Source organism: Opisthocomus hoazin, chromosome 28, assembly GCF_030867145.1.
Source record: "Opisthocomus hoazin isolate bOpiHoa1 chromosome 28, bOpiHoa1.hap1, whole genome shotgun sequence".
Classification (NCBI taxonomy): domain Eukaryota; kingdom Metazoa; phylum Chordata; class Aves; order Opisthocomiformes; family Opisthocomidae; genus Opisthocomus; species Opisthocomus hoazin.
In genome coordinates this window covers 9,288,929-9,316,559 of record NC_134441.1, presented here as the reverse complement: position 1 = coordinate 9,316,559, position 27,631 = coordinate 9,288,929, and the positions used below count along the sequence as shown (strand labels likewise).

Below are 27,631 nucleotides of genomic sequence, written 5' to 3'. Positions count from 1 at the left end.
TCTGCTGCCGGAGGAGCTGTGCCCTTCCTTGCCCACGCTGAGCCCTTGAACCCTTCTCTCTCCCCAGGATGAGCTGACCCCTCTCCACTGTGCAGCTCGCAATGGACACGTGCGAATTGCAGAGATCCTGCTGGACCACGGGGCTCCCATTCAGGCCAAAACCAAGGTGCCCATGGGACTCTGTGGGGCTGTGCTTGGTGCCAAGTCCCAGGGCAGCACAGGGGGGTAACAAACTGTGCACGGTTGCTGCATACCACCCGTGGCTGGGCTGGGGCTGCGTTTTTGGCCTGACAAGGAGCAAGGAGCTTCCTGACCTCCTCCTTGGCCCTAACTGGAGCCGTTTGCCTGAGGGCTGCATACTTCAAAGGGCCCAGGCCTGGGAGGGGGATGGCCTGGGGACAGCCTGCCCCATAGCAGCAGCTCTTCAGGCCCTGCCCTCTGTTCGGCATTGCTCCTCTGTAAGTCTTGATGAGGGGTTTCAGGCTCCTCTCCGGTAGCACCCAGGGGAACACGCCATCCCTCTGCCCCAGAGCTGCGGCCAGGGGAGCGAGGTGGGGGGGGGGGGGGGGGGATGCCTGGTCCCCCTCTTGACCCAGCCCTGAGGCCCCACTCTGTGGCTGCAGAACGGCTTGTCGCCAATCCACATGGCAGCGCAGGGCGACCACCTGGATTGTGTGCGCCTGCTCCTGCAGTACAGCGCCGAGATCGACGACATCACGCTGGACCACCTAACGCCACTGCATGTGGCCGCACACTGTGGGCACCACCGAGTGGCCAAGCTGCTGGTGGAGAAGGGGGCCAAGCCCAACTCCCGAGCCTTGGTGAGTGAGGAGGGGCAGGCAGGGCTGGGGAGAGGGAGAGTGTCCTTGCAAATGACTCTCTGTCTGTCTGCAGAATGGCTTCACACCCCTCCATATCGCCTGCAAGAAGAACCACATTCGGGTGATGGAGCTGCTGCTGAAGACGGGTGCCTCCATCGATGCCGTCACAGAGGTAGGTGGGTTGCAGCCAAGCCCCAGCTCTCCTGCTGCTGCCTGTGTGGAGCAGGCAGTGCTGCAGGGGATGATGGCCCTGTTGCCTCTGCGGGTCCCCAGGCACCTTCTTCCCTGTGGTGCAGAGCTCTGTGCAGCTCAGGACCTGTTGAGCCTGGCAGCATCTCCCCACAGCCTGCTCCATACAGGGCAGGGGGACTGCAGGGGAAGCAGTAGCCCTCCGTGTGCCCCTCAGCTCCCCTGCCAGGCTGCTGGGGCCAGGCTGGGGACCCAGAGTTTGCCACTGTGCTGGAGCGTGCCCTGGGAAGGGGGAGGAGGGGGCAGGAAGAGACGTTGGCAAGGCCATCAGACCCCATCTTGGCTCCTGGCCCCTTTCTTTCCACAGTCTGGCCTGACCCCCCTGCATGTGGCTGCCTTCATGGGGCACCTGCCCATCGTCAAGACCCTGCTGCAGCGTGGAGCCTCTCCTAATGTGTCCAATGTGGTGAGTCCCACCCTGGCTGGGGCTGTGGGAACTCAGCGTGGTGGGGTCCAGCAGAAGGTGGGGATCGTCCAAGTCCTGCTCTCTCTGCTCTCCTGAGCAATCCCTGGTGCATCCTGCTTTGTGTTGGCAGGAGGAACTGGGAGGCACCAGAAAAGGCTGTGGGTGCTACTCTCCTGTGTTCACACCAGGAGAACCACTGCAGGAAGGCATATTCCCTCCTACGACCTCACTGCTTTATCCTGTCTTGTGCAGAAAGTGGAGACGCCCCTACACATGGCAGCCAGAGCTGGGCACATGGATGTGGCCAAGTACCTGCTGCAGAACAAAGCCAAAGCCAATGCCAAGGCCAAGGTGGGTACTGAGAACTTGTGTGACAGTCCAGCTCTGGGAACAGCCAGTGCTGGTTTCTTTGCTCTTGCCTGCCCAGAGCCCAGCCTGCCAGGGGCTGTGCAACAGCAGGAGCAGGGCCAGGGCCTCTTCGGCATGGCAAAGCAAGGGGCTGGCCCAGGTCTGCCAAAACAGCTTCTCTGCCTCCCTGACAGGATGACCAGACTCCTCTGCACTGTGCTGCGCGCATCGGCCACATGGGCATGGTCAGGCTTCTGCTGGAGAGCAACGCCAACCCCAACCTGGCCACGACAGCGGGGCACACACCCCTGCACATCACTGCCAGAGAGGGGCATGTGGACACAGCCCTGGCGCTGCTGGAGAAGGGGGCCTTGCAGACCTGCATGACCAAGGTATGCAGCTGTGGCCATGGCCACTGAAGGCGCGACCCAGCTGGGCGAAGGCTTCGGAGGCTGGTGGCACAGTGTCCCTGTCGTGGGAGGGGCAACCTCCTCCTGTGCTGCAGCATGTACCAGTGCTCTCCTCATCCCTGTATACCCTGTGATGGGCTGCCTTTCTCCTCAGAAAGGATTTACACCTCTCCACGTTGCAGCCAAGTACGGGAAGGTGGATGTGGCAGAGCTGCTGCTGGCACGTGACGCTCATCCCAATGCAGCAGGGAAGGTGAGCGTTGCTCCTGTGGCAGTGGGAGGAGTGGTGTGCTACGGGGAGAGGCTCTGTCTCACCTGCCTGTGCCCTCTCTGCTCCCCAGAACGGCCTGACGCCACTGCACGTGGCCGTGCACCACAACAACCTGGAGATCGTCAAGCTGCTGCTTCCCAAGGGGGGCTCCCCACACAGCTCAGCCTGGGTAAGGCTAGACTGGGTGCCCCTGAGGATGTGGGGATGTGTTGTGTGTCCAACATTGGGACAGCATTGCTCCTCCACCCTGACACTCACGGAGCGTGCAGGGGACCGATCACCGCCAGCCACTCTCTGTACGTGCTCTCACACCTGCCTGTCCCTTGCACCAGCCCGTGGGGCAGGCAGCGGTGCTGGGCAGTCATCCTGTTCCAGCAGACAGGCTGTGTCAGGGACAGTCCCTTCTGGTAGTGTTGTGGCTGTTCCTTGGGGCCCTGTTTCCATGGCAAGCCCTGCTGAGCAGCGCTGCAGTCTGGCAGTTTGGGAAAGCACACACAAATGTTTGCATGCAGCTACAAAGGAGTGAGTCAGAAAACCCACGAACTCATGAGAGTCACCCCGCTGTGCCTGAGCGTGGGGAATGTCTCCCCAAAGAGTAGACCAGCAGCCTCGGTGTCCAGGTTGTTTGCCGAAGCTGCATCCTCAGAACAAATGGCTGCTGGTGCCGGCCCTCCCCATCTGGCACCCCTTCTCCCCCTGCGCAGGCTGCCAGCAGACCTGCTGGGCAGGCAGTGGGTGCAGCTGATACCAGCGCCAGGCCCCTATTGCTCTGCGTCACTGACAGCCTGCGCGTCAGCCCGGGCAGAGGGTGTCTGCCAGCTGCTTTGCTCCTGCAGCATGGCAGCAAAGGCAGTGCTTGAGACCCTGCAGTCTCTGCCTGAATACTAATCCCGCATACTGCAAGTTTTGCTCCACACCTTAGCCAAACACGTTCTAGGAGGTGTCTGTCTGTCCTGCCCTCTCACAGCTCCAGGTGGCTGAATGCTGTTGTAGAAATTCATGTGTGGAAAACTCCAGGACAGCGAATACTAGTTGAATCTGAAGCAGGTGGTCTTTGAAACCCCTGTGCTGACTTGGGTGGAAGAGTGGGATTTGGCCTCAGAGTCAGGGTTGGTTGTTGTCAGGGAGAGGGTTTGGGTGTGAGCCTGCATCCCTGAGCTCCAGAGCCGACTAGAAAGGGCAGGCCTGGCCTGGAGAGGCAAGGTGGTACCTTCTGTCCCTGCTGGTCTGCTCGGCAGGGGCTGAGCACTGCAATGATCCTCTCTTCCTGCAGAATGGGTACACCCCGCTGCACATTGCTGCCAAGCAGAACCAGATGGAGGTGGCCACCAGCTTGCTGCAGTATGGGGCTTCTGCAAACACGGAGTCTGTGCAGGGCGTCACCCCCCTGCATCTGGCTTCCCAAGAGGGGCATGCAGACATGGTGGCACTGCTTCTCTCCAAACAAGCCAACGGCAACCTAGGCAACAAGGTAAGCTGTCCCGGCACGTCCTGCCAGGCTGGAGGTGAACACCCCGGCAGGGAGTAGCAGACAGGGTGGTAGTCTAGGCCCCAGTGCCTCCCTGCATTCGGGCAGCAGCACACTGGCCACAGTGTCGGTCACTTTGCCAGGTTGGAAATCTGACTTAGAGTCTCTGCTGGTAGAGCTCCAGTGATGGCGTTGCCACTGTGCTGAAACCTCGTCTGTTTGCAGAGTGGCCTGACTCCTCTCCATCTCGTGGCCCAGGAGGGGCATGTGCTGGTTGCTGATGTTCTAGTGAATCATGGAGTCACAGTGGACGCAGCGACCAGGGTAAAGTAGTGCACTGACTATTGCTGTGGTGACAAACGTGGGGGAACTACCTCAGCCTGCTCCAGGAGGAGTATTGCTTTTCTTTTTCTTTGTGCAAGAATACCCAAGCCAGCAGGGCCAGAAGCACTGCGAAGTACAGGCTGAGACCTGATCTTGTCTTTCAGATGGGCTATACTCCGCTGCATGTGGCCAGCCACTATGGGAACATCAAGCTGGTGAAGTTTTTGCTGCAGCACCAGGCTGATGTCAATGCCAAGACTAAGGTACAGAGATGTCGTGTGCTCCAAGGACCCTTTTGCCCTGGGCAACAGTGTGCAGGTTGATGGGGAAGGCTTAGCCTCCCTCCCTGCTTCCAATTCTCCCCCCCCCCCCCATCACTCTAAGCTCTCCAGTCTGCACGGCTGGAAGCTGCTGTAGTCTAGCTACAGCCCCAGGCAAGTGCTGGGTTCTGCAGAGCCATTTGCTCACCCTGGAAAGGAGGGAGTTGCCCTCGTGCTCCAGGCGTGAAGCACAGCATGAGGCCCCGGGGCATTTCTGGGGCAGCAGACTCCCAGAACTGGTGGCAGCACCCTCTGTCCTCCCCTGCAGCTGGGCTACACCCCTCTGCACCAAGCAGCACAGCAGGGCCACACGGACATTGTGACACTGCTGCTGAAGCACGGTGCCTCTCCCAATGAGATCAGCATGGTGAGTACGGTGCTGGCTTGCACCTCCTTGCCCCATGACAAGCTCGGATGCCTGCCCGGGCTTCGCCGTGGCTGCTGCTGACCCAGTCGTTCCTCCATGCACAGAACGGCACCACTCCCCTGGCCATCGCAAAGCGGCTTGGCTACATTTCCGTCACAGACGTGCTCAAGATCGTCACAGAGGAAACCGACATCCCGGTGAGCCCCTGGGGACTGGGACCAGGACCCTGTGGAGCAAGGCTGGGGCTGGGAGCAGCCAGGCAAAGGTCCTCTGAGCGCAGCTGGCCAGGGCCAGCACTGACAGCTGGGTGCTGAGCCTGGGCATGAGGAGGGGGCTGCAGATGGCTGCACAGCGAGGGGCTGGCATTCTCTGACTCAACTCTGCTCCCGCAGTCAGTTGGTGACAAGCACCGCATGAGCTTCCCGGAGACTGTAGACGAGATTCTGGACGTGTCAGAGGATGAAGGTGAGGGGCCAGATCTGGACCACAACACCCCGGAGGTTTGCTGGCTGGGCCATTGTGGCAGGCAGCAGCCCAAGGGATGGGCACTGGTGTTCCTGCCAGCCGCGGTGGGGGAGCTGCATGGCCCCACCATGGTCTTGCAGAGAGGATGAGGGGAACCCATCAGGCTCCTGGGGGGGCACCTCCTGTCTTGGGTACTTCCCTGTGCTATGCAGGGGGGATATGCCTGGACCTCTGTATGGTCCCATGCCCCAGGGACAGTGTGCAGAGAGCCCCCCACCATGCCCTACTCCATGGGGTGGTATCTGCTGGGCCACTCCCGCTCTCTCCCACTAAGAGCTCACCTTTGCCTCTTCTTACTTTACAGGCACTGCTCATGTCACAGTAATGGGTATGGAATGTGTTCCCCTGCCCCAGCTAAACGGCCCATTTCACCTCATGGCCACTAACCATCCGCACGCCACGTCCATGTGCTGAGCCTTGCTGCTGGGCTGGTGCTGTCCAGTGCAGGCCCTGCCATCCCGTCCTGCCCATCTGTGTCCATGCTGCTTGCTGTGGTGTGACTGCATGAACGGGGCTGTCCCCCTGCTCTGGGGGAGCCCTGGCTCCCTGTCAGCCCCAGGCCCTGTCCCTGATAGGCAGAAGAGCCTGGTTCTGTGACGAACTCTGGTGCCCCTCCACAATTGCCCCATGCCATCCTGGACAGGACAGGGATGAACGCGAGTGCTCGAGGGTCTCTGAGCTGTTGTGGTCCCCTCCCCATCACTGGGGCTCCCTCCCTGCTTTGGGAGATGCTGGACTCTCTACCACAGGGCAATCGCAAGAGCTGAACCCTGGTGAACTCCTTAGCAGGCATTAATTGGGCCAGTAGGTGGGACTGGCTAGTCTTGTGCCTCCAAGGAGGGTGTGGAGATGCACATGGCAGTGCTAGGGCATCCTTCCCGCGTCCCCAGCCCTGCCTACTCTCCTGTTCCAAGCAGCCAACAGCAGGGTGTCCCCGGCAGGCTCTGCTCCATGCTTGGTGCTGTGGGAAAGTGGTTGGCTAGCAGCTGAGGTTCCTGACAACTACCGCAGCTCCTGTCCCACTGACCCACAGCACGGGCCTTGCCCCTGCCAGCAGACCCCATGTGACAGAGGGCAAAACTGCCCCGTGGCTGGCTGAGATCCTGGGGTTGAGTGGGAGCAGAGATGGGCCCTGGCTCCAGCCCTGAGGAGGGTGGGGGCAAGGGCTGGATGTCTGTGCTCTGTTGTCCTTCTGCCTCTCTGCGTGCTGAGACAGCTCTCTGTTTCAGAAGAGGAGCTGATCACAGCAAAGCCCAGGACACCTGATCCCAGGGGCCAGGAGGACAAGAGGGAGATGCTGGAGTTTATGATGATGACGACAGTGGAACGAACGTAAGAGGCACTGGATGGTAGGGAGGGAGCGGGTACAGGACGTGGGGCCATCCTGGCACTGGGCTGGGATGCCAGTGTGGCAAGGACAGCTCTTGGCAAGGAATGGACCACCGAGCCCCCACCGGCTAGCACTGCAGGCAAAGCTAGCCTGTGCTGTTCCTGCATCAGGACATGGTTCTGCTGCTGAGTTTGCCTTCGTCCAGTGGCCCTGGGACTCCCTGGGGATGACTGGTGGCTGAGGGGCCCGGGCCTGCCACTTCAGTGGCTGTCACTGCCCTCTCCTGCCAGGGTGGAGTCTCCAGCTGTTCTGCAGGTCCCTTGCATCCCACCTGAGACTGTGGTGACCAGAGTGGAGGAGACTGAGCAGGTAGGACCTGTGGAGACGGAAGCTGAGCAAGTCAGCCTGCTGCATGCACCGTCGGTGTCACCACAGGAGGTGAGCATGAGGCACAGCCTGCCGCAGCCCCACCGGCCATTCCCTGCTGGGGGGAGCCCCCCCATCACCACAGAGCCAAAATGTGGGGGGGGGAAGTGGGATGGACCTGGTGGTATGGGACTGCCCAGGGAGGGTTGTGACACTGTGGAGGAGTGGGCAGGCTCAGCACCCACAGATAGGACCCTGTCTTCACGGGGACTCTTCCCTGCCTTACACAGCCCTCCAAGGAGTTCGACGAGGACTCCCTGATCCCCAGCAGCCCCGCCACTGAGACCTCAGATAACATCAGCCCAGTAGCCAGCCCCGTGCACACAGGGTGAGTGCCCAGCACGTGCAGCACATGTATGCTCTGTGCGTGAGCTGACTGCAAGGTGCCCACCTGCCCATGCCTCTGTCTGGTGCAGGTTCCTGGTGAGCTTCATGGTGGACGCCCGTGGTGGCTCCATGCGCGGCAGCCGGCACCATGGACTGCGTGTGGTCATCCCGCCCCGAGCCTGCGCTGCGCCGACCCGCATCACCTGCCGCCTGGTGAAGCCCCAAAAGCTGCCTGCACCCCCACCGCTGGCTGAGGAGGAGGGTCTGGCCAGCCGGATCATCGCCCTGGGGCCCGCTGGTGCCCAGTTCCTCAGGTGAGCCCAGCTGTGAACAGAGCAGATAGGGCTGCCCGCACTGGGGTTGTCGCTCAGGGCTGGGGACAGATCTGGGCTCCTCTGGAGCCTCTGCCAGCTGAGGCAAGACCTCTGCCTGTCTCTGCTTCTGGGTGTCTGGTGCAGGAGAGATCCTGCCTCCGGCTAGGCGCAGCATGTTTCAGGGTAGGTCATTCCAGCATAACGGACCAGTGGCTGTGCTGCCTTAGGAAAAGCCCTAGCCAGCATGGTCCTGCCAGGCGCAGAGCCCCGTTTCCCAGGGAGAGGGCTGTGAGCAGTCCTGCCTTCCTCCACCGACAGCTGTACAGCGCAGCAGGAGCTCTGCCTAGGGCCATCTTGCTGCATGCATGTCCCGGCAGCAGCACGTGGGTGCAAGCACCCTTTCTCTGCTGTCTGCAGCCCTGTCGTTGTGGAGATCCCACACTTTGCCTCGTGTGGCCGTGGAGACCGCGAGCTGGTGGTGTTGCGCAGTGAGAATGGCTCTGTCTGGAAGGAGCACCGCAACCGCTATGAGGAGAGCTACATGGACCAGCTGCTCAACGGCATGGATGAGGGTGAGCATGCCAGGCAGGCAGGGGCTCAGGGCCATGCTGCTCCACAGAGACAGGTCTGCAGCTGGCCTGGGTGGTGGGATGGAGCTGAGCGTGGCATGGTGAGTGGCTCAGAGGGGGCGGTGGGCAACAGCCGCGGGCTTGGTATCTGAGTGTTGATGGGTGTGCTGCCCTTGCAGAGCTGGAGAGCCTGGAGGAGCTGGAGAAGAAGAGGGTCTGCCGCATCATCACCACCGACTTCCCTCTCTACTTCGTGGTCATGTCCCGGATTTGCCAGGACTGCGATCTGATCGGCCCCGAGGGAGGGTGTTTGAAGAGCACACTGGTGCCCATGGTACAAGCCACCTTCCCAGACACCGCTGTCACCAAGAGAGTGAGGCTGGCCCTGCAGGTGAGCCCCGGAGATCCTGACCCCAGGCACAGTTGGGCTCCCACAGGTTGGGGTGGGCAGTGGACTCAGGCTGTGACCCAGCCCAGGGCAGACTGGCCCTGATGCCTGTGCTTGTGTTGCCCACAGGCGCAGCCCGTGCCCGATGAGCTGGTCACTAAACTGCTGGGGAACCAGGCGACCTTCAGCCCCATTGTCACGGTGGAGCCGCGCCGAAGGAAGTTCCACCGCCCTATCGGCCTCCGCATCCCTCTGCCACCGTCCTGGAAGGACAATCCCCGAGACAGTGGTGAGGGTGACACCACCAGCCTGCGCCTGCTCTGCAGTGTGATCGGTGAGGCTTCCAACCCCTGCCACGCAGGCGAGCATCCTCTCTGGTGGGATGGGCAGGGCTGCCTCGGTGGGATGCAGCTCCTGGGAGCTAAGGACAGGTCATGGCAGTGGAGAGAGCAGATACCTTGGGGGATGCAGACCCCAGGCTTATGGAAAGGCAGGGTGCTCACTCCTGCTTTCTGCTGCAGGAGGGACAGCCCAGGCCCAGTGGGAAGACATAACAGGCACCACAAAGCTGGTCTATGAAAACGAGTGTGCTAACTTTACCACCAATGTGTCTGCCAGGTGAGTCCTGGGCAAACATGTGCTCGTAGGGGACATCTGCTGCTCCTTGGGCCCTCTTGGGGTGCAGCCTGTGCCGGGGGAGCCCCCCACCCCTGTGCTTATTGTGCTGCTGCCCCATTCCCACGTGCAGGGCAGTTGCCTCAAGCCTTGAGACCCCTTGCACTGCCTCAACGCGCGTCAGGAAACACTCAGGACAACTGGGGATGCAGGAGGAGGGGGCCGTTCTTTGTGTTTGGGTGGGTCGCTGTCATGGATGGGGCTTCTCCTGTACCCAGAGCTGTTGGGGCACCCTCTGCAGTGCAGTTTGCTGTTGGGGTGGCAGCTCTCCTGGTGCCGCTGGAGAACCTCCCTGGCAGCACCCTGACCCAGCCCTCCTGCAGGTTCTGGCTGGCCGACTGCCCACGCACAGCTGAGGCTGTGCACTTCGCCATGATGCTGTACAAGGAGCTGACGGCTGTGCCCTACATGGCCAAGTTTGTGGTGTTTGCCAAGATGAATGATGCACGGGAAGGCCGGCTGCGCTGCTACTGCATGACTGATGACAAGGTTGACAAGACTTTAGAGCAGCATGAAAACTTCACTGAGGTGGCCCGCAGCAGAGACATTGAGGTTTGTCCCCAGCAGCGTAAGTGGGGGGCAGCAGGGAGAGGGCTGCCCAAGCGAGAGGAGACTGATGCCGGTGGAGGAGCCTGGCCCAGGGAGGGGAGTTCAGGTTACCTGCCCTGCTGTCCTGTCCAGGGGCAGGGGAAGCAGTTCTGCATGGGGCCTGAGCCTGTTTTCTGCTCCCTGCCAGGTGGTGGAGGGGATGCCTTTGCATGTTGAGCTCTCAGGGAACCTGGTGCCCATCAAGAAGGCCACTCAGCCCCGCACCTTCCTCTTCCAGTCCTTCCGGGAAAATCGTCTCGCCATCCCCATCAAGGTAATGGCAGAGTGGGCTGCAGCTGGGGCTCCTGTGCCTGCTCTGTGCCAGGCCACCTAACTGGTCTGTCTGTACTTAGGTTCGGGACAGCAGCCGGGAAGCCAGCGGCTCCTTGTCTTTCTTGCGCAAGGCCATGAAATACGAGGACGTGCAGCATGTGCTCTGCCACCTGAACATCAGCATACCACCCTGCACCAAGGTCAGTGATGGGTCTCTGGCACCCCGGGGAGGGGACAGCAGGGGCCCATCCTTCCCCCAGATGCAGGAGACAGCCCTCGCTGTCAGCTTTTCTTCCTCAGCTGCTCCATGTGGCCATGCCATGCTGCTCTGGGGCTGCGGGAGAAGCAGTGGTGCCAGGGCAGAGCTGCTGCCCTCTTTTCAAGCTGGTGACCCCTTGGTTTGTCCCCACTTTTGCAGGGAAGCGGCAGTGAGGAACGGAGGAGGACACTGACACCGTTGTCTCTGCGGGAGCGATACAGCATCCTAAGTGAGACCAATTTCGGTACGCAGTCTGCTGGGAATGTTCAAGCCCACTCACCACCTGTGCTTGGGGTGTCCAAGACCGGTGGAAGGGCTGGGCTGACCCTGTCATACTCGCGCTCGTGGCAGCTTCCCTTTCCATGAGGGTTTCATTGATCCTGCTTGCAACGCAGTGCTGTGCCTACAGGGCTACCAGCCTCCGGTTCCCCTTCTCACCCCGGTGCAGGGTCCTGTGCAGCTGAAGCTTGACTCCATCTTCTCCTCCAGGGTCTCTGAGCAGCACGGACAAGGCAGACCAGAAGATGGTTGACATAGCAGAACAGCTGGGCCTCAGCTGGGCCGGTGAGTCCACCACTGACAGCTCTGAGGGTACACAACGCTCCTCGGAAAGCTGACATTTAGGAAGGCTGCAAATGTGCTGGAGGATGGGGTGAATATGCTTTACACTGTCCAGGGAGCTGGGCCCTGATGCAGTTGGTATGCATACGGCCTGCACTAGCTCCTCTGGCAGGCTGGTCTTGCCTCCCGGCACTTCTGCTAAACTGTGAGCTTACTGTGGGGCTGAAATGAACCTTCTTGCAGCTGTTCGTGCGTTCACATGTGCACACAGATACCAAGCTAGGGTTTTGTTCCAAGTCATACGTATTGCTGCTGTTCGTGGAGGCCCGGCACTGTCATTGCAGCCACACACCCAATGGCAGTACCTGCTTTTCTCTGGAGCATGAGACACTGCTATGCTGGTCACAGCCAGCCTGGGCAGAGGGCTTCAACCTCTGCCCTGTCCCCCCTCCTGCTGCTGCATGTTCTGCCGTGTTTAGCTGTATGTGACATGGGGGACTCTGTGCTGGATCTGGCTGAGCCCTTCACAATATCCCTCACCTTTTTGGCTCGGGAGCTGGCAGTGGGTGCCGGAGGGTGTGATGCTGAGATGTGGTGTCTCCCCCAGAGCTGGCACGTGAGCTGCAGTTTGGGGTGGATGACATCAACAGGATACGTGTGGAGAACCCCAACTCCCTGCTGGAGCAGAGCATAGCCTTACTCAACCTCTGGGTCAGCCGCGAGGGCAAGAGTGTCAAGAGTGAGTATCTGCGGGGCTGTGTTGCAGGCATGGAGATGGCAGGGCTGGCTGCACAGAGCAGCGTCTGCATGCTCAGGGATCCCTGGCTGGCTTCGCACCGCCGGTCCATGCACACTGCGCACCTGGAGTGTGCTTGGGGCATGGCTGTGTTCCCCCAGCAACCAGTTTGCTGACACTGGCTTCCCCCTGCAGTCGAGAGTCTGTACACGGCACTGAGGAACATTGACCGCAGCGAGATTGTGAACACGCTGGAGGGCTCCGGCCAACAGAGCCGCAGCCTGAAGGGCAGCTGGCGCTACACGGACAGAGACTACTCCCTCTCGCCGTCCCAGATGAATGGTGAGCCCCCGCTTCTGGCAGGGACTGCGGGAGGGCCCCAGGCAGAATCCGTGCAGACAGATTGGGGCTGGTATCTTGCATGACCAGGGTGTGCCGGTGGCCCGCTGGGAGCTCAGCGGGCACAAGGCATTGCTGACAGATGCAGCCTCTTCACAGGGGTTTGTGCTGCAGGAAGCTTGGCCCTGTCGTACTGCCTTCTCAGAAGCTCCCCAGGTGGAGTGGACACACCTTCCTTACCGTGACGTGCCAGCGAGAGGTGCCTCTGGCTGTGCGAGCTGAGCAGTGGCCAGGGAGCTCACAGAGTCCTGGCTGTGTGGCTGTGCGCCCCGGCTGGCTCCCAAGTGGAGCGTGCCTGGGTGCAGGGACAGAGCCGGGGTCAGTGGCAGCGTGTGCCGCCGGGGAGCTGGCACACCAGACATGGACAGGGCTCTGTGCTGCCGCAGCCCTGCACTGTGACACTGCCTGTGCAGCACTGGCGCATCGCTCACTCCCTCTCAGTCTCTCCCCTTGTTCTGCTCTCTCAAACATGCCACTAGCGCCATGAGGTGCAGGCACTCCTGTGGTTCAGGTCCTGTCACCTCTCTCCTGTGAGCTCATCCTGGCCTCTCCTTCTCTCATCTTCCTCCACTTCCTGTCTCCACTGTCTCCACCTCAGCTGAGGCCGCCGGGAGCCACATCCTGCTCCAGCGACTGCATGTCACCGGGGACTGCCCCGCTCACAGCTGTCGTGCTTGCAGGCGGCCACCCTAGGCCTTCTCTTCCTGCACTGCCCTGCACTCCTTCCCTGGCTGGCCCTGCAGTGCTCCCCCCTGCCAGGCACCCACACAGGGGAGAGGTGCCCTTTCTGTGCTGGGGGTCCCAGCTGCCCCCCATGCCTTGGCTGTGGCTAGCTATCCCTGGCTGCCTGGGGAGCAGAACGGGTTCTCTGCTGATCTCCAGGGGTGGAAAAGGGGCTAGTGACTCAGAGCTGGGAAAGGCTGAGCAAAGCCGCCTGTGTGGGTAGAAGTGCCTGGCTTGGCTGCAGTCCACGTTGATGTGCCTGGGCTGTGCACATGCCCTGGGTGATGGGGACATGACAACTGCTTGTATCCCAGAGACAGCAGCAGGGTTGCAGGGCCCTGGCTGCATCCCACAGGGCCTCAGGGTTGCATGACGTACCAGTGCCATCCTCCCCTGCTGATGGGACTGCTTCCAGCCTGCTCCTCTGTGCTGCAGGGAGGGTTGACTTTGGGAGTCAGTGCCTGCCAGACTTGGCGACCTGAACTCCAGGCGCACTGTCAGCCAGCTAATGCTGGATGGGGACTGTGGACAGGGACTCAGGGGCTGATGGAGCAGGGCAGCAAAGAGGGCACTGTGTCCTGTAGCATGGATGGGGCATCCTGTGGAGCCCAGGCCAGTCCTCACCGCAGGGAGCGGGCAGCCCCAGAGACTGCCCAGGCCAGCCCCAGGACTTGAAGGGAGGCATAACAGCACTTGCAGGGACCATGCAAAAGCCAGCAGCTGCTGTGAGCAGAGCCCTGCTCAGCCCAGCCACTGGGATCTGTGGCATGACCATACCTGTCCTTGGGGCAGGCACCCTCCTGGAGGCTGTTTCCCTTCTTGCCCTGCTGTGCTTGTGTGTGCGCGTGAGACGGCTGCTGGAGATGTCACCTCTGTCTGCCCATATAGGTTACGCTTCGCTGCAGGATGAGCTGCTGTCCCCCGCCTCCCTGCATTACACGCTGCCATCCCCGCTGCGTGCCGACCAGTACTGGAATGAGGTGGCCATCATGGATGCTATCCCCATGGCTGCCACCGAGCAGGATGCCCTGATGGAGATGTCCGACATGCAGGTGTGGTCCTCGGGGCTCACACCCTCACTGGTGACTGCTGAGGACTCCTCTCTGGAGTGCAGCAAGGCTGAGGACTCAGATGCCACAAGCGAAGGCCGGTTCCCAGGGCAGCCTCTAGCAGACGTGCATGGCCCGGACCACATGGGCTCCATGGACCTGGTTGAGGATGACACAGTGGACTCAGATGCCATGAATGGCCTGATAGACCTGCTAGAGCAGGAGGAGGGGCAGAGGCCAGAGGGGAAGATGCCAACCGGTGATCGCCAGCCAGGGAGCAGGGAGCAGGACCTGGAGAGTGAAGTTTCCTTTGTTTCAGTTCAGCAGAAGGTGCAAGCCAGGATCACGGCATCACCTACCGTTAGCCACATTGTGGAGAAGAGTACAGACAGGTACAGCAGCCTGGGGTGCTGGGGTGGCCATGGGAGGGGAGCAGAACTGCTTCGCCAGCTGTTGCCCTGGGCTGGGCCAGCTGCAATGGTCTCACAGCTTTGCTTGCTTCTCTGCTGGTCTCCAGCCCTGGAGCCCGGGCATCCCCGGCAGACAGAGCAGTGGCTTGGGCCAGGTGCCTTGCATCTCTCGGGAGATGCTCTGGGGGGGCTCCTTGCAGAGCACCTGGGAGGGACCCCGGGGCGGACAGCCAGGCCCTGCATGTAGGCTGTGCTTACTAGAGCCATCTCAGCTTGGGCCGTGTCCTCCCGCGTTGCCAGTGACGCCAGTCCTGTGAGGTCCCTGGCAGAGCCCAGCAATGCTCTGCAGCATTGCCTTAGACCCTCGCAGCCAGCCTGTGAGGCTGTGGCGTGGGCAGGGAGCGTGGCAGGGAGGAGACCTGTGCCCTTTGTGCATCTGCATTTTGTGCTGCCTGTGCCGGGCACCCGGCAGTGCTGTGAGCTGGGGAGCCTAGTGCCTGGTGGGGTGCAGGCTGCGCTGGCGTGCTGGCCGGAGGCAGGCTGGTGCTCAGGGTGCAGCACTTCATGGCAAAGCTGACTTGCCTCTCTCTCTCTCTGTCTCTCTCTCCCTGTCCCTGTCCCTCTCCGGTGCCCAGGCTGAGGGACTGGAATGCAGAAGGCTCCTTTATCTCCTGCCTACAGGACCTGACAGCGGGCTCCTGGCAGGAGGGGGTCACCCGAAGGCTGCTCTCGACGCACGCTGTGGCCGCTGGGGCACAGGGCCAGGAGCAAGAGCAGGTCCTGGTGCCGGCCATGGAGCTGATGCGGGTCAGCTCTGCAGAGGACAGCGACTGGCAGCCCCAGCACCCCACGGGCAGCTGGCAGGAGGAGGCAGAGAGACACTTCTTTGGACAGGTGAGGGTAAGAGCAGGGGGACCTGGCCCTGCAGGAGGTGGAGGCCCTATGGACAGCCCTTTCCTGAGCCTGCCGCATGGCCAGTCAGGCAGACCGGGTGCTAGCAGAGGCACAAGTCTCCTGGCATGCCTCCTGCACCCTACCCCTGGGGTGCCTCTCAGCCCAGAATAGCCTGCTGTGCTTGATACCTGAGCTCTTGCTCTCCATTTATAACACAGCTAACCTCGCTGCCTGCTTCCTTATCGAGTATCTGCCCTGGCCGCTGGCCCAACAGCCTGCTGGAGCCAGAAATAGAGCTGGGCTGGGGGGCCAGGCTGGGTGGTGGGCATCTGCCACAGCCATACGGAGCTGGCAGGTACAAGGTGAGGGCAGGTGCCTTTCCCTGGCCAGGGCATGCACAGCCATCCTGGCAGCACGGCCATGCTTGGGGGTGGTTTCTCAGTGCTGCAGTGCGTGTTTCCCAAGCCATGTGTGATTCCAGTGACACCCTGAACCCCAGGCTCCTGCCTGGGGTTTCGTTTCTCCAGTGATGGAGGACTGTACACTGCCCTCCCACTGCAGCCAGGAAGACAGGTTGTTGGCAAGCTGACGAAGAAGTGGGAACAGGGCTGTCCCAGTCACCGCTGGCTGGGGACGGGTGGTGCTGTCACAGTCCTGGCCCCGTGACTTTGACAGAAGCTGTGAGGCAAAGGACGCCCCACCTCCCCACTCGCTGCTGGCTGCCTGCAACCAGCGGAGCTGCGGCAGCTAGGGTTACGGCACTGTGCTGGGCGGGCTGCAGACCTGCAGTGCTGCTCCTGCCACTGCCCCGGGGGCTTTGCCCGTCCCAGCCGGACAGCATGGCTGGACCATGAGCGGTGGGCACGCGTGCTGCTGCGCGCGCTGAGGCACGATGTGGGCTTTCCTGGCCCAGCTGCTGATTGCCCTGGTGCTGCTGGCCTTCTTCCTGGTCAGCTGCCAGAACGTCACGCACATCGTCAGGGGCTCTCTCCGCTTCCTGCTCAAACACGCCCACCGCGAGCTGGACAAGGAGCTCGGGGAAAGCCAGGGGCTGGCGGATGACGAGGAGGCTCTCTCCACCAGGGTTGTCCGCCGGCGCGTCCTTGTGAAGGTAATGAGCAGGTAGCTGAGAGACCAGCCTCAGGGCAGGTGCAGAGGAGAGCAGCGAAAGGCCGGGGCGGGGTAGGAGAACAGAGACGGGGGGGTGTGTGTCAGGTGTACTGCTGTGCATGCAAAGGGGCTCCCCTTACCTTCCCCCCCTGAAATGCCCTGATGTCTTTCCTGTCACTGCAGGGCAATGAAGTCCTTCATCTTCCTGGAGAGCAAGTGACTGAGGAGCAGTTCACAGACAATCAAGGCAATATCATCACGAAGAAGGTGAGTGATCAGAGGCATGGTGTGGGCAAGGGCATGCCGCAGTCTTTCTTCTCTCCTCTCTGCCTGGCTGCCCTGCTCCTCCTTGCAGCCCAGGGGCCCATGCAGGGCCCTTACGGCCCACTGTCTGCGGTTACGGCCATGGCACTTCCCCAGGCAGACCCTGTGCTTGGGGCAGAGGCTGCACGCTGCGTGGAGGGCGGCACAGTACCCAGGGGCTAGCTATGATGCCCGGCTGTGCGGGTCTTCGCAGGTCATCCGGAAGGTGGTGCGTCAGCTGGGCCCTGGTGACACGGGTGATAGACAGGAACAGGAGGAGCTGATTCTGGAGGGCTCCCTGCAGGAGCCCCGAGAGCTGGAGGCTGACGACGATCACTTCATGAAGTACTCCATCCTGCACCGGGATGGTCTGGGGACCAAGGTACAGTGTGGCTTACAGCCGGCCCTTGCAGGCACCCTGCCCAGGGCCAGCACTGCCTCTGCAGGAATCGCAGACTCTGGGGCTCCGCCACCCTCTATCCTTTCCTCTGCCCTGCTCTCCTCTCCTGTTTCCCCTCTAAGGCTTCCAGGGGCAGCTTTTGCCCACTGCACCAGTCGTCTTGCTCAATGTCTTCTGCCAACTGACTCTGCCTTTCCCTCTCCTGTCCTCTTCTGTATGTCCGTCTGTCTGTTCACCTGGGTGATGTCCTGCTTCCTGCCGCTGCGGCTTGCTCAGGAGGAGGTGCGAGTGCGTGTCCCGAAACCGGAGGTCTCCGGGGGCAGAATGGGGGCTCAGATAGTGAAACGAGCCAGCCTGAAAAGGGGGAAGCAGTGACCCCTCAAATGGCCTCTTTTGAGGTAACCCCGCCTTTGCTCTTCCTTCTGTCCCAGCTCCCGATGCTGCTGTCTGCACTCAGCTGCTGGTTGTACACATCCTCCTGGGGAAAGCGTAACGGGGCTGTGCCTAGCTCTCGGCCTGCAGAGAGGGATTGCTGTGCTGCAGCGAAATGCTGAGGGTGGGCAGCGGTGTGCCCCTGCTGCCAGCCTGCTCCTGGGTTCAGGGCCTGGGTGCAACGGGCACGGGGTGCCTCACTCCGCAGCGACACTTCAGCCGGCCACCACCGCGGGGTCAGGCTCTGTGCTCAGCACCGTGGCCGCAGTGCCCCGGGCCCTCGGGGTGATGGTCCCCAGCGGCGGGGCCACGGGGTCGTCACTCCTGGCTTGGCTGGGCTGCAGTGGAGGGCCGATCCCCATCCAGAACCGCTCCGGGGAGCGGGCCACGTTGGCGTGGGTCCTGAGCCGAGCTGTGCAGGTGTGTGGCCGGCGAGAGCAGCCCTTGGCGCCCGGTGCCGCTGCCCGCCCGCCCCAGGCGTGCGGCCGGACGCCGGCAGACCCGGCCTGGAGAGCATGTCCCGGTCCCACGGGCCATGGCCGGGAGCTGGGAGCAGCCGCTGCCCGCCGCGCGCCGTGACATGCAGGTGCGGGAGCAGTGGGGTGCGGTAGCGGTGGGTGCGGAGTGTGTTGCTTGCAGGGTCGGGGCGGGGGGCCTGTCTGGCCCCGGGCGTTGCTTTCGTTGGTCCCCGGTGTGAGCGCTGGATCAGCCCCTGAGTCTCATGCATTCCCTGCTCCCCTGTCCTCCCTGCTGGTGGGACAGACCAGGCCCAAGGCCAGGTGCTTGGCACAGCACACTGGACCCAGCCGCATCACTCTGCGCTCGCTGCTGGGCTGGCGGTGCCGCACTTGGGGCAAGGTGCTGCACACGTGCTGCCAGGCACTGCCAGAGCCAGGGAGCAGGCTGCCAAGCAGGGGCGGCCAGTCCTCTGGCCTCCGCTGGACATGCATGGCTGTGTCTGTCCGTCCTCCCTCTCCCTCCTCTCTCCACTTGGTTAGTGGGCTCTCTGTGGGTGCATGGCAGTCAAGAGGCTTGTGCTTGTGGACACGTGTTCATACACACTGTGTCCCCACACCTACAGCCTGCCACACTCCTCAGACAGTCCCTGGGTCTGCCTCTGTCTGGGGCACCGCTCCCGCTGCTTTGGTCTTACAGAACCATAGAATGGATGTTATAGACCATCTCGTTCCACCCCCCTGCCGTGGGCAGGGACGGCTTCCACCAGCCCAGGGTGCTCCAAGCCCCATCCAGCCTGGTCCTGAGCACTGCCAGGGAGGGGGCAGCCACAGCTTCTCTGGGCAACCTGGGCCAGGGCCTCACCACCCTCATAGCAAAGAACTTCTTTCTTGTATGTAATCTAAATCTCCCCTCTTTTAGTTTGAAGCCATGACCCCTTGTCCTATCACTCCATGCTCATGTAAAAAAGCCCCTCTCCAGCTTGCTCACAGGCCCCTTGAGGCACTGGAAGGCTCTCTAAGGTCTCCCAGAGCCTTCTCTCTTCCTGTTTTCCATAGCTTGCAAAAGTGGCCTAGGGTGTGCATTAGGAATGTATGGGGTCTTACCCACTTCTATGAGAGTGGGGGGCAGCCAGTCACCCTGGTTGAGGCTGGGTCTCAGGGCTGGCCTCCTCTATCCCAGAGCCTACAGCAACACTCCCAGCTCCTTCCCAGTGCCACATTGCCTTTGGTGCAGCTCAGCTCCCACTTGTTGCTGCTCTCTGCAGCTGGGACAGCACCATCAATGCCATCTATGCCATTGCTGCTGGTTCCAGACAGGGCGCTTACTGGTGCTCTCTGACAGCCCCCCAAACTTTCCTTGTGGTAGCTGGGCAGGATGAGTGCATGTGGGACAAGCACAGGGTGCAGAAGGGGCTGAGACTGCCACGTACTTGGCTGCCCCCACCCTTTCTCCTGGCTGTGCCGCCATGAATGATGGGTAACCCCATCTCTGTCTCTCTCTGTGTCTTTCCAGGATCTCACCTCAACACCAAACCACTGAACTCCACACGCATTCTGACAAATACCTGAGAGAGGAGAGGAAAGCAGAGAGTGGAGGGGAGCAGGGCTGGCTGTACATGTTTCTGTAGGCTAATGGCATGATTTCTGTACGAGACATACTTACCGTCCTATCCGCATGACTGACTGACTGCAAGACGCATGAGCTACAGTACTTAAAACTGACAGAGGGGCCTCTGTCCCTGCCCCGCTGCTGCCAGGAGCCCAGAGACAGCAGCACGCACCGGGGCATTCTCAGCCCCTCTGGGAGGCAAGAGCTGGACTGGCAGAAAACGAGAGGGAAGGAGACTCCACCCTCACGTGTGCATCCCCACGCCTGTGCTCCAGCTGCAAGAGAGAAGCTGGGGCAGCAGGGCACTGCTCACCGTGGAAGGAGAGGGGCTTGACCCGCTGTCGCACGTGCTGCCTCTGCTGGACTCGCTTCTCATCCCTCTCAGTGAGTGCTGGGCGATGGGGAGGGCAGCAGTTGCAGGGGGTGTGCGAGGTGGGGTTGCAGGAGCACAACTGCCCTGGGCAGAGGGGCTGGTTGCAGGGCTGCCCTTCATCTCCCCAGCACGTGCAACGTCTCCTGCCAGGGCAGGGCTCTGGGCTGAGCACTGAGCTCGTTGCTTGTGTTGAAAGTGTAAACTGTACAGCAATCAGCCTTGTGTATATGAACTAATAAATACTATGCAAACCCCTAGGGACACTCTAGCAGTATGTACAAAGCACTAATAGCTCCACTCCCAAATACCTCTTCAGGCTGCAGGAGGGGCAAAACCTTTGGAATACGTGAGCAGCTCTGGTGAACGGAGCTGGGAGGCTACAGGACTACAAGGGCAGCCGACTGCCCCTGCCCTGTGCCCCTCCAGCTGAGCCTGGGCCTTTCCTGGCCTGGAGAGAGGGGCCCACAGGTGCAGACCCATGGGCCTGTCCATGGTGCCAGCCCCAGTGTGTACTGGCTCCAGCTGGGGTGAAGCTGTAGGCCTGCACGGAGGTGCTTGATGCCCAGGGAGGATGGTAGTGAGGCAGAGCAGGGGATGCTTGTGCAGTACACACAGGGTTGTGCCTATCTCTACTCAGTACAATATCTGCCCAGGAGATGAGCCAGGAGCTGGCAGGAGCCAGCAGCCCTGCACTGCATACCCCATGCAAGGGCTCTGCAGGGTCCCTTGGCCTCCCTACAAGGGCACAAATGGGCATAGCCCGTGGGCCACATGGCTGCTGACCCTCCCCGGACTGTGCGCAGAGACAGGGTGGCTGCTGCCCCAGCAGCTGCACCTCGGCCTGGGGAAATGCCCTGCCGCAGCAGCCTGGAGCAGGCAGTCACCCCAGGAGCGGGCGCAGCCCTGGGGCTGCTGAGAGCAGAGGTGGGCAGAGCTGCCCGGGCAGCTCGGAGATGTGCGGTACGCTGAATCTGCTACAATGCTTGACCCCAGGAGGGCCAGATGCAGGTAGTGGCAGGAGGTCCCATGTCCCCGACTCTGTCCTGTACCTAACCAACGTGGGGGCCCACTCTTTGTAGCACAGTGGGGTGGAGACCCCCGTGCTCTTTTGCCTGGAGGTGGCCATGGACCTGTTGGCTCTGTGGCCACGTGCAGAACGAGCCCACCTCCCGCTTCAGGCCATGCGATGGTGGCCCTGGCAGGGCAGCCCTGACTCACAGTGGGTGCGTGTGAGCTGGGACAGCCCCTGGCTGCCCGGCAGTCGGGAAGGAGCTTAGCTGCAGCAAAGCAAATGACCCAGCTTAGCCTTTGAGAGCAAAGCAGCCCCTTCCCCACCCCGAAGTTGAGCCATGCAGGCACACCCTTGCTGTGTACAGTAACCTCCCTCGACCCGCTGCAGCAGCTGCCGCTGTAGCATCACCGTAGAGCTGTGTGCGGGTCCTGTGCTTTGGCCGTGTGTGCGCCGTAGGGAATGTGCTGTGCTGCGACCGTGCCAGGCACCGGCAGTGATACTGCTTTGCGCTCAGATTGCTCGTAGGGCTGGTAGGGCGAGGCTGCACCCGGCGTTGAGCCTAGAGAATGCTGCAGTCTGCACACTAGATGCTTTTTAGAAGTTTTAAAAATTACTTTTATTTCCTTTTTTTAATTGTTATGGAAACAAGCCTTTTGGATCTCCCTGTCTTAGCCCCTGATCTATAGATCATTTCCCTTTACACCAGCTATCAGACTATGAATTAATAAAGAAACCAACACACACCATGTCTCCCTCTACTTCTCCAGGGGTGTGGGGAAGGCTGAGGCCACGGGTGGGGGGCATGGCCGGGTGGGCCCCCCTCCACCCGGGCCCAGGTGCAGGAGGGCGGGGGGCAGCTGGGGGGGGGGGCGTAGGGAGCAGCATGGGGAGGCCAAAGGCTGCAGCAGCGTGCGGACCCCCGAGCGGGTCTGGGGCTGATCCGGCAGCAGCCTTGCCCCAGACGGGCGGAACAGCGGCCGCCAGCCCCTGCCACCGCCGCCCCGTGCCGCGCCGGGGGGGCGTGTGTCAGCGGGGGGTCTCCCGGCCACACCGGGGAGGGGGGCAGTGAGGGGTCATCCTGCTGCACCGGGGGGGGGCAGTGGGGGGTCTGCCGGCCGCACCGGGTGGGGGGCAGTGGGGGGGTCTCCCGGCCGCACCGGGGGCGGAGGGGGGCAGTGGGGGGGTCTCCCGGCCGCACCGGGGGCAGCGGCACTGCTGGGCCCCACCCGCGGGGCCCCGCCCGGCCAGGCCCCGCCCCTCCCGGCGCTGTCCAGCGCCCGCCTCGCCTCGCGCCCGCCGCGTCCCCCCGCCGCCCGCTTTCAAAGCGCAATTTGTCTGGGCCGGGCCAATCCCGGGCTGGCCCAGCGGCGCAGCCAATGGCGGCCGAGGCCGCGGAGACCCGGCCAATGGGAGTGCCACCTGCCGCCGCACGGCCAATGGGCGCCCGGTATTCTAATAGACCTCGTCTTTATCAGAGAAGTGTTGGCTCTTCCCAAGCCCAAGTTGGGTGCCCGCAGCCGGTGCCACTGCGGCCGGGTCGGCCGGGGCCCTCGCCCTGGACCTGCCCGTGCCCGCCCGACCACCCCGCACGGGGTCCCGCACAGGGTCCCGGGGCCACCCAGGTGCCCGCCAGCCAGGGCGGACGCCGGGGCCCGGTAGCCCCCGGGCTGGCGGGAATGGGCTGGCCGTCGCACCCCAGGGCACCCGGACTCTGAGGGCCGCCTGGGCGCCAGAGTCATGGACGCCAACCTGCCGGGCACCTTCCTGCTCAACGGCCCCTCGCTGGGCCCCTTCCCTGAGGCCAAGGCGCCCGTCTGCCAGTACTCGGTGCAGAGCTCCTTCTACAAGCTGGGGCCCCCTGGGCTGGGCGCCCAGCTGGCCGCCGGCACCCCCCACGGCATCTCCGACATCCTCAGCCGGCCCACAGCGACGCCGAGCAGCAGCCTCCTCCCCAGCTACCCGCACGCAGGCGGATTTAACGGACTGAGCTCCCCAGGTGTCTATTACGGGGCGCAGGTGGGGGCCCTCCCCAAGGCCGGCGGCGAGTACCTGCCGCGGGGACGGAGCTGCTGGGCAGAGACGGCCCCAGACTGGCGGGGCGGCCGGCAGTGCGGCGGCCGTAAGTACAGCGGGGCCGGGGCGGGTGGGCGGTGGGTGGGTGCCGCAGGCGGTGGGCACCCCGCAGAGCCCCAACCCATCGGCACTGGGGCAGGGATGTGGGGCAGCTGCCCAGGCCATGTCTCCTCCATTGCCCTGCATGAGGCATGGCTGGTCACCCTGCCCCAGGATGGTCGGAATGGCCTCGGCACCAGAGCTGCTGGACCTCAACCTGCTGCAGAGGCTTCCGCTCAAGAGCAGGGGCAGCTCCAATGGCAGAGATTAACTCTCTGATTAGCCCCCAGGCAACCCACAGCTGCCAAGGACAGGCAGAGCCTGCCGTCCCGGATATCCCCCGTCCCTCCGGCAGCCTCACTGGGGTCAGTGTCTGGCCCGGCTCGGGGCAGAGCCGGGCAGGATGGCTGGCCCTGGGCTGGCAGCACTGCCTACCTGGTGGAGAGCTGGCAGGCGGATTGCAGAGCACGTTGCTGCCGTGCCAGAGAGTGGGCAGGATGGGTGCTCCCGCTGTCCCATGGGGAGCCCCAGTAGGCTCTGGGCCAGGGGCTGGGTGCAGGGGTTCAGCACCTGCAGCCGCAGAACCCTTTCCCCCTCTCCATGTGATGTTCCTGGAGCAGACAGGGCTTGGAGCAAACGGGTTGGACAGCTCGGCCGTCTGCTCCTGACACAGCTGTGAGCTAACCAGCTCTGCCTGCCTTGCCGTCAGGCATCCTGCAAGCTGTGGGGCATGGCGGCATGGTGCTCCTGGTGCTGCGTGGCTCTGGGGTCATGCACTGCTGCTAATGACCCTTCCCCACTCACCACAACAAATTAGCACTGTCCCTGAGCAGGAGGTGCATAGCCCGGCTCTGGCTCTGTGGGGCCCGTACAGAGGGCAGCTCAGCCCTCCTGGGATGGGGGCTGAAACCTTGACATCAGAATATGGTTGTAATCTGCCGGGGAGCCAGCATGGAGTGACTCTGTGGGTGTTGAGGGCTGGTGGGTGTTCAGGACGAGGACAGCTGCCCAGGGCCATGCACTGCAGAGTGCCCAGGAGCTCACCCGCCTCCCTCCTCCTCTCCCACAGCCCCTGCTCACCTGGCTGACAGCATCCACAAGAAGAAGCACACGCGCCCAACCTTCACGGGACACCAGATCTTCGCTCTGGAGAAGACTTTTGAGCAGACCAAGTACCTGGCAGGTCCAGAGAGAGCACGGCTGGCCTATTCACTTGGCATGACTGAGTCCCAGGTGAAGGTGAGTGTGGGTCCTCATGTGGCATGGGGTGCATGGCGTAGTGGCTGCTAACCGAGCCAGGCCCCTGGGGCAGCAGGTCTGGTTCCAGAACCGACGGACCAAATGGAGGAAGAAGAGTGCCCTGGAGCCCTCCTCATCCTCGCAGCGGTCAGGGGGCTCTGGTGGAGAGCGGGCGGCTTCTGAAACAGAGGACGACGAGTACAACAAGCCCCTGGACCCCGACTCGGATGATGAGAAGATCCGGCTGCTGCTGAGGAAGCACCGTGCGGCCTTCTCAGTGCTGGGCTTGGGCACGCACAGCGGCTGAGCGCCAGCACAGCCCACCCCTCTGGGCCACAGGGCACCTAGGTGACCCCCAGCAGGCGCCCAGCTGTGGGGATGGGGTGGCTGCTGCCCCACTCCTGGTGGCTCCTGTCCAGGGATCATGGCTCGTGGGGCTGGGAGCAGCATGTGTGGGCAGCATCAGGCACGGCTGTGCTGTCGGCATTGATGAAATAAAGATCCCAGCCCCAGCCAAGTCCCAGCGCTTGCTTCGCGGGTGTGCGGTCAAGGGTGGCCTTGTGAGGCTGGGCCAGAGAAGGGGCTGGAATAGCCCATATGGGGCAGGGTCTGCTTGCCAGGCAAGGGAAGGGACCATGGCTGCAGTGCTGTGTGCGGGGCAGGAGGAGCCCGCAGGAGCAGGGCAGCCTTGGGGACATTTCCCAGGGTTTTCCCCACTTCGGGTGTGTACCAGCAGCGGTGCTGGTTCAAAAGTCACTTGTTGGGGCCTCTTGTTGGAACCTATTAGTAGCAAATAAATATCGTTTATCTTAATGGTGTGAGTGAGAGCCCATTCACCTGTCGGGGCTGCAGGATTGATGTGGTGTCAATAGCCCTGGTGTGTTTGCTGCCAACCTGGGCCCCCTTCCCCACGGTGCTGCACCCTGGTGCGGCGGGGGCTGTGTGCACACATGTGTGGGCACGTGGGTCGGCACCCCCTGCTCTGGCTCCCCATAGCTCAGCCCCTGTGTGCCCAGGGTGCTGCGCAGGGCCGTCTCTCCCAGCTGCTCAGGATGCCTCGTGCTGGCACGGGCATGCTGCTGGGGCCTGGCAGGCTCAGCAGTTGTCTGGCTGAGTGCCAGCTAAGTGCCAGCCAGGCCTGAGCAAACAGACCAGCCGTGTCCTGGGAGGAAATCGATAGGAGATAAGGTGCTGCCGGCCCAGCGTATACTGATTAGAAGCATGGCACAGGCATGAAGGAGGTGCTGGGGGCTGCAACCCAAGCTGCCCCCCTGCACCCTGGGGGTGGCCGAAGCTCTGGGGCTTTGCAGCAGCCCTGAGCACCAGCCGTGGGGCTGCAGACTGTCACCATGCGTCCCGTCTGCTCGGGCCCCAAGGCCCACATTTGGCTCCACGTCCTCTCCAGTCTGACACTTTCCGCCATGTGCTGGGCTGGGGGGACTTTGCAAGGGGCGCCGGTTGCTCCGCGGCACTTTACCAGGGCTTAGGGAAGGTGGCTCTCCCCGCAGCGGTCCCTGTCCAGCCCCACAGCGAGTGTGGGGCTCCCCACGCATCCCCCTCGTCCCCGCAGCCCCTCTGCTGCCTCCGGGGACAGCCCAGAGCTGGTGGGCCCTTGGCAGGGATGGGGGGGGGGGGGGTCAGGTCCCACCAGCGCGGTGGTCAGGGCTGGGACCGAGCAGCTGCCCACAGGCCCCGGCCGGGTGGCTGGACTGGGAGAGCCACGTCACCCTCGGTGACAGAGCTGGTGCGGCATGAGCTGGCTCTGCACGCACCAAGAGGTGTGTGGCTGCTGGTGGGATATTTTTTTGACATTTTCTAAGCTGCCCGGCGTGGCTGACAATTTTTAATGTACTAACTGCCTGGTCCAGTGAGCTGATTAATTGGTGCTGTGGAGATCAATACAAAACAGAAAATTAAAACAATTTTAAAGTGATTAAGTAGTTTAACACCTGTCTGATGCCACGTCAGGGCTGGGAGACAAATAAAGCAGGTGGCAAAGGGCCTGCTGTAGCTGGGGAGAGTGACAAATGGCAGCCGCAGCCTGGCTGCCCTGCGCATCCCCACAGCCGGACGGGTGCCCCGAGCCGTGCTGCTCCACGCAGGGCTCAGGGCGGTGGGCCGGGACCACCCTCCTCTCCTGCCCCTCTGCCTGCGGCCGCTCCAGCTTCCCACTCGCTGCTGCAGCTCGCTGCGGCAGAGCAGCCCCCTGCCAGCGCCGGGGTCTCGACAGCCCAGCCAGCGGCCAGCACCAGCTCTGCCCTCCCCAGAGCCGACTGGGGCTGGGGCTGGGGCTGGGCAGCCCAGGGCAGGGCGCAGGGGTCCTGCTGAGCATGTGGCAGCGCTTGGGGCCATCTGTGCCGGGGGTGTGTGGGTGCGAGCGCAGGCAGGGCGGCCTGGCAGGCAGATGGATAGCAGCTCCGCTTCAATTCTGCATCCCTTTTCTCCCAGACAAACCCCGTCAGATTTTCATAAATCAAAGCGCCACACTGTTTAATAAAAATTTATTGACTTACAAGTGATTATTTATCAAAAGGCCATTAATAGCAGCTCCGGGAATGATGTGCTACTGGGTGGTGCGTGGAGACTAATAGCAAATCAATGCCAGCATCCGGGCAGAATGCATATGAAGGCCCCTGGCCCCAGCGGGCTGCATGGCTGCTGCAGCCGGAGCCAGCAGCCCCTACTCCATGGGCCGCCCAGCGCTCCCCCCAGTTATTTATCGCTTACAAATGAAATGATCGATACTTTTAATCTAGAGCTAAATTTATTAACTTTCCCATCGGAGAGGGACATATTGACTGGGGGCATGGGGAGGGGGAGCGAAGGGAAGATGGATGTATGCCTCCTAACCTGTCCAGCCAGCTCCCTGCCTGCTGCGGAGCAGCCCAGCAGCAGCAGGGCTGTCGGGACTGGTCCCTGAGCATGGTGGGGCGGTTGGAGGGCCCATGGAGCTGGGGAGGCCATGGTCACCCATGGGACCCAGAGAGCGCGGCACTGCCTGGGCATCCCACGGCTCATTGGGACCACAGCATGGCACCGGTGATTTGTCCAAATGGCCCTCTGAGCAAGGAAAAAACTGTGCAAGCCTTGGGGCCAGAGCAGCAAAGCTCAGTCAGGCAAAACTGGGGCCAGATCAGGCCATTACGTCCGGCC

At 62.3% G+C, this 27,631-nt stretch overlaps 2 protein-coding genes across 11 annotated transcripts in view; both read left to right on the top strand.

The window, feature by feature from the left end:
• The window catches only part of ANK1 (ankyrin 1), a 68,892-nt gene extending 47,022 nt beyond the window's left edge, over positions 1-21,870 (top strand). For 6 of the 10 annotated variants that reach the window (XM_075444627.1, XM_075444629.1, XM_075444632.1 and 3 more), the window contains 36 exons: positions 68-166; positions 624-821; positions 895-993; positions 1,378-1,476; positions 1,729-1,827; positions 2,019-2,216; positions 2,389-2,487; positions 2,576-2,674; positions 3,779-3,976; positions 4,199-4,297; positions 4,462-4,560; positions 4,886-4,984; positions 5,089-5,181; positions 5,377-5,449; positions 5,814-5,837; positions 6,739-6,841; positions 7,130-7,277; positions 7,496-7,593; positions 7,682-7,906; positions 8,324-8,478; positions 8,655-8,866; positions 8,993-9,197; positions 9,385-9,481; positions 9,862-10,090; positions 10,275-10,400; positions 10,480-10,599; positions 10,818-10,902; positions 11,148-11,222; positions 11,827-11,958; positions 12,151-12,297; positions 13,966-14,518; positions 15,172-15,430; positions 16,724-16,807; positions 17,058-17,225; positions 17,520-17,641; positions 19,647-21,870. In XM_075444627.1, coding sequence (XP_075300742.1) covers positions 68-166; positions 624-821; positions 895-993; positions 1,378-1,476; positions 1,729-1,827; positions 2,019-2,216; positions 2,389-2,487; positions 2,576-2,674; positions 3,779-3,976; positions 4,199-4,297; positions 4,462-4,560; positions 4,886-4,984; positions 5,089-5,181; positions 5,377-5,449; positions 5,814-5,837; positions 6,739-6,841; positions 7,130-7,277; positions 7,496-7,593; positions 7,682-7,906; positions 8,324-8,478; positions 8,655-8,866; positions 8,993-9,197; positions 9,385-9,481; positions 9,862-10,090; positions 10,275-10,400; positions 10,480-10,599; positions 10,818-10,902; positions 11,148-11,222; positions 11,827-11,958; positions 12,151-12,297; positions 13,966-14,518; positions 15,172-15,430; positions 16,724-16,807; positions 17,058-17,225; positions 17,520-17,618 — 4,995 coding nt within the window. In that variant the 3' untranslated portion in view covers positions 17,619-17,641; positions 19,647-21,870. Of the gene's footprint in view, positions 1-67; positions 167-623; positions 822-894; positions 994-1,377; positions 1,477-1,728; positions 1,828-2,018; positions 2,217-2,388; positions 2,488-2,575; positions 2,675-3,778; positions 3,977-4,198; positions 4,298-4,461; positions 4,561-4,885; positions 4,985-5,088; positions 5,182-5,376; positions 5,450-5,813; positions 5,838-6,738; positions 6,842-7,129; positions 7,278-7,495; positions 7,594-7,681; positions 7,907-8,323; positions 8,479-8,654; positions 8,867-8,992; positions 9,198-9,384; positions 9,482-9,861; positions 10,091-10,274; positions 10,401-10,479; positions 10,600-10,817; positions 10,903-11,147; positions 11,223-11,826; positions 11,959-12,150; positions 12,298-13,965; positions 14,519-15,171; positions 15,431-15,680; positions 16,542-16,723; positions 16,808-17,057; positions 17,226-17,519; positions 17,642-19,646 lie in introns of those variants that run through there. The other 4 variants (XM_075444624.1, XM_075444625.1, XM_075444630.1 and 1 more) reach the window with 4 other exon arrangements.
• A 994-nt stretch (positions 21,871-22,864) lies between these two features.
• NKX6-3 (NK6 homeobox 3) lies at positions 22,865-24,785 on the top strand. Its single transcript, XM_075444804.1, has 3 exons — positions 22,865-23,246; positions 24,309-24,478; positions 24,555-24,785. Exons 1-3 carry the CDS (start codon positions 22,865-22,867, stop codon positions 24,783-24,785), a joined length of 783 nt encoding a protein of 260 aa, XP_075300919.1.
• Positions 24,786-27,631: the final 2,846 nt, after the last annotated feature.

Coding starts and splice junctions, on each gene's coding strand:
- NKX6-3 (XM_075444804.1), top strand. CDS start 22,865: ATGGACGCCAACCTGCCGGGCACCTTCCTGCTCAACGGCCCCTCGCTG. Junction 23,247..24,308: donor CGGCCGGCAGTGCGGCGGCC/GTAAGTACAGCG, acceptor CCTCTCCCACAG/CCCCTGCTCACCTGGCTGAC. Junction 24,479..24,554: donor TGACTGAGTCCCAGGTGAAG/GTGAGTGTGGGT, acceptor CTGGGGCAGCAG/GTCTGGTTCCAGAACCGACG.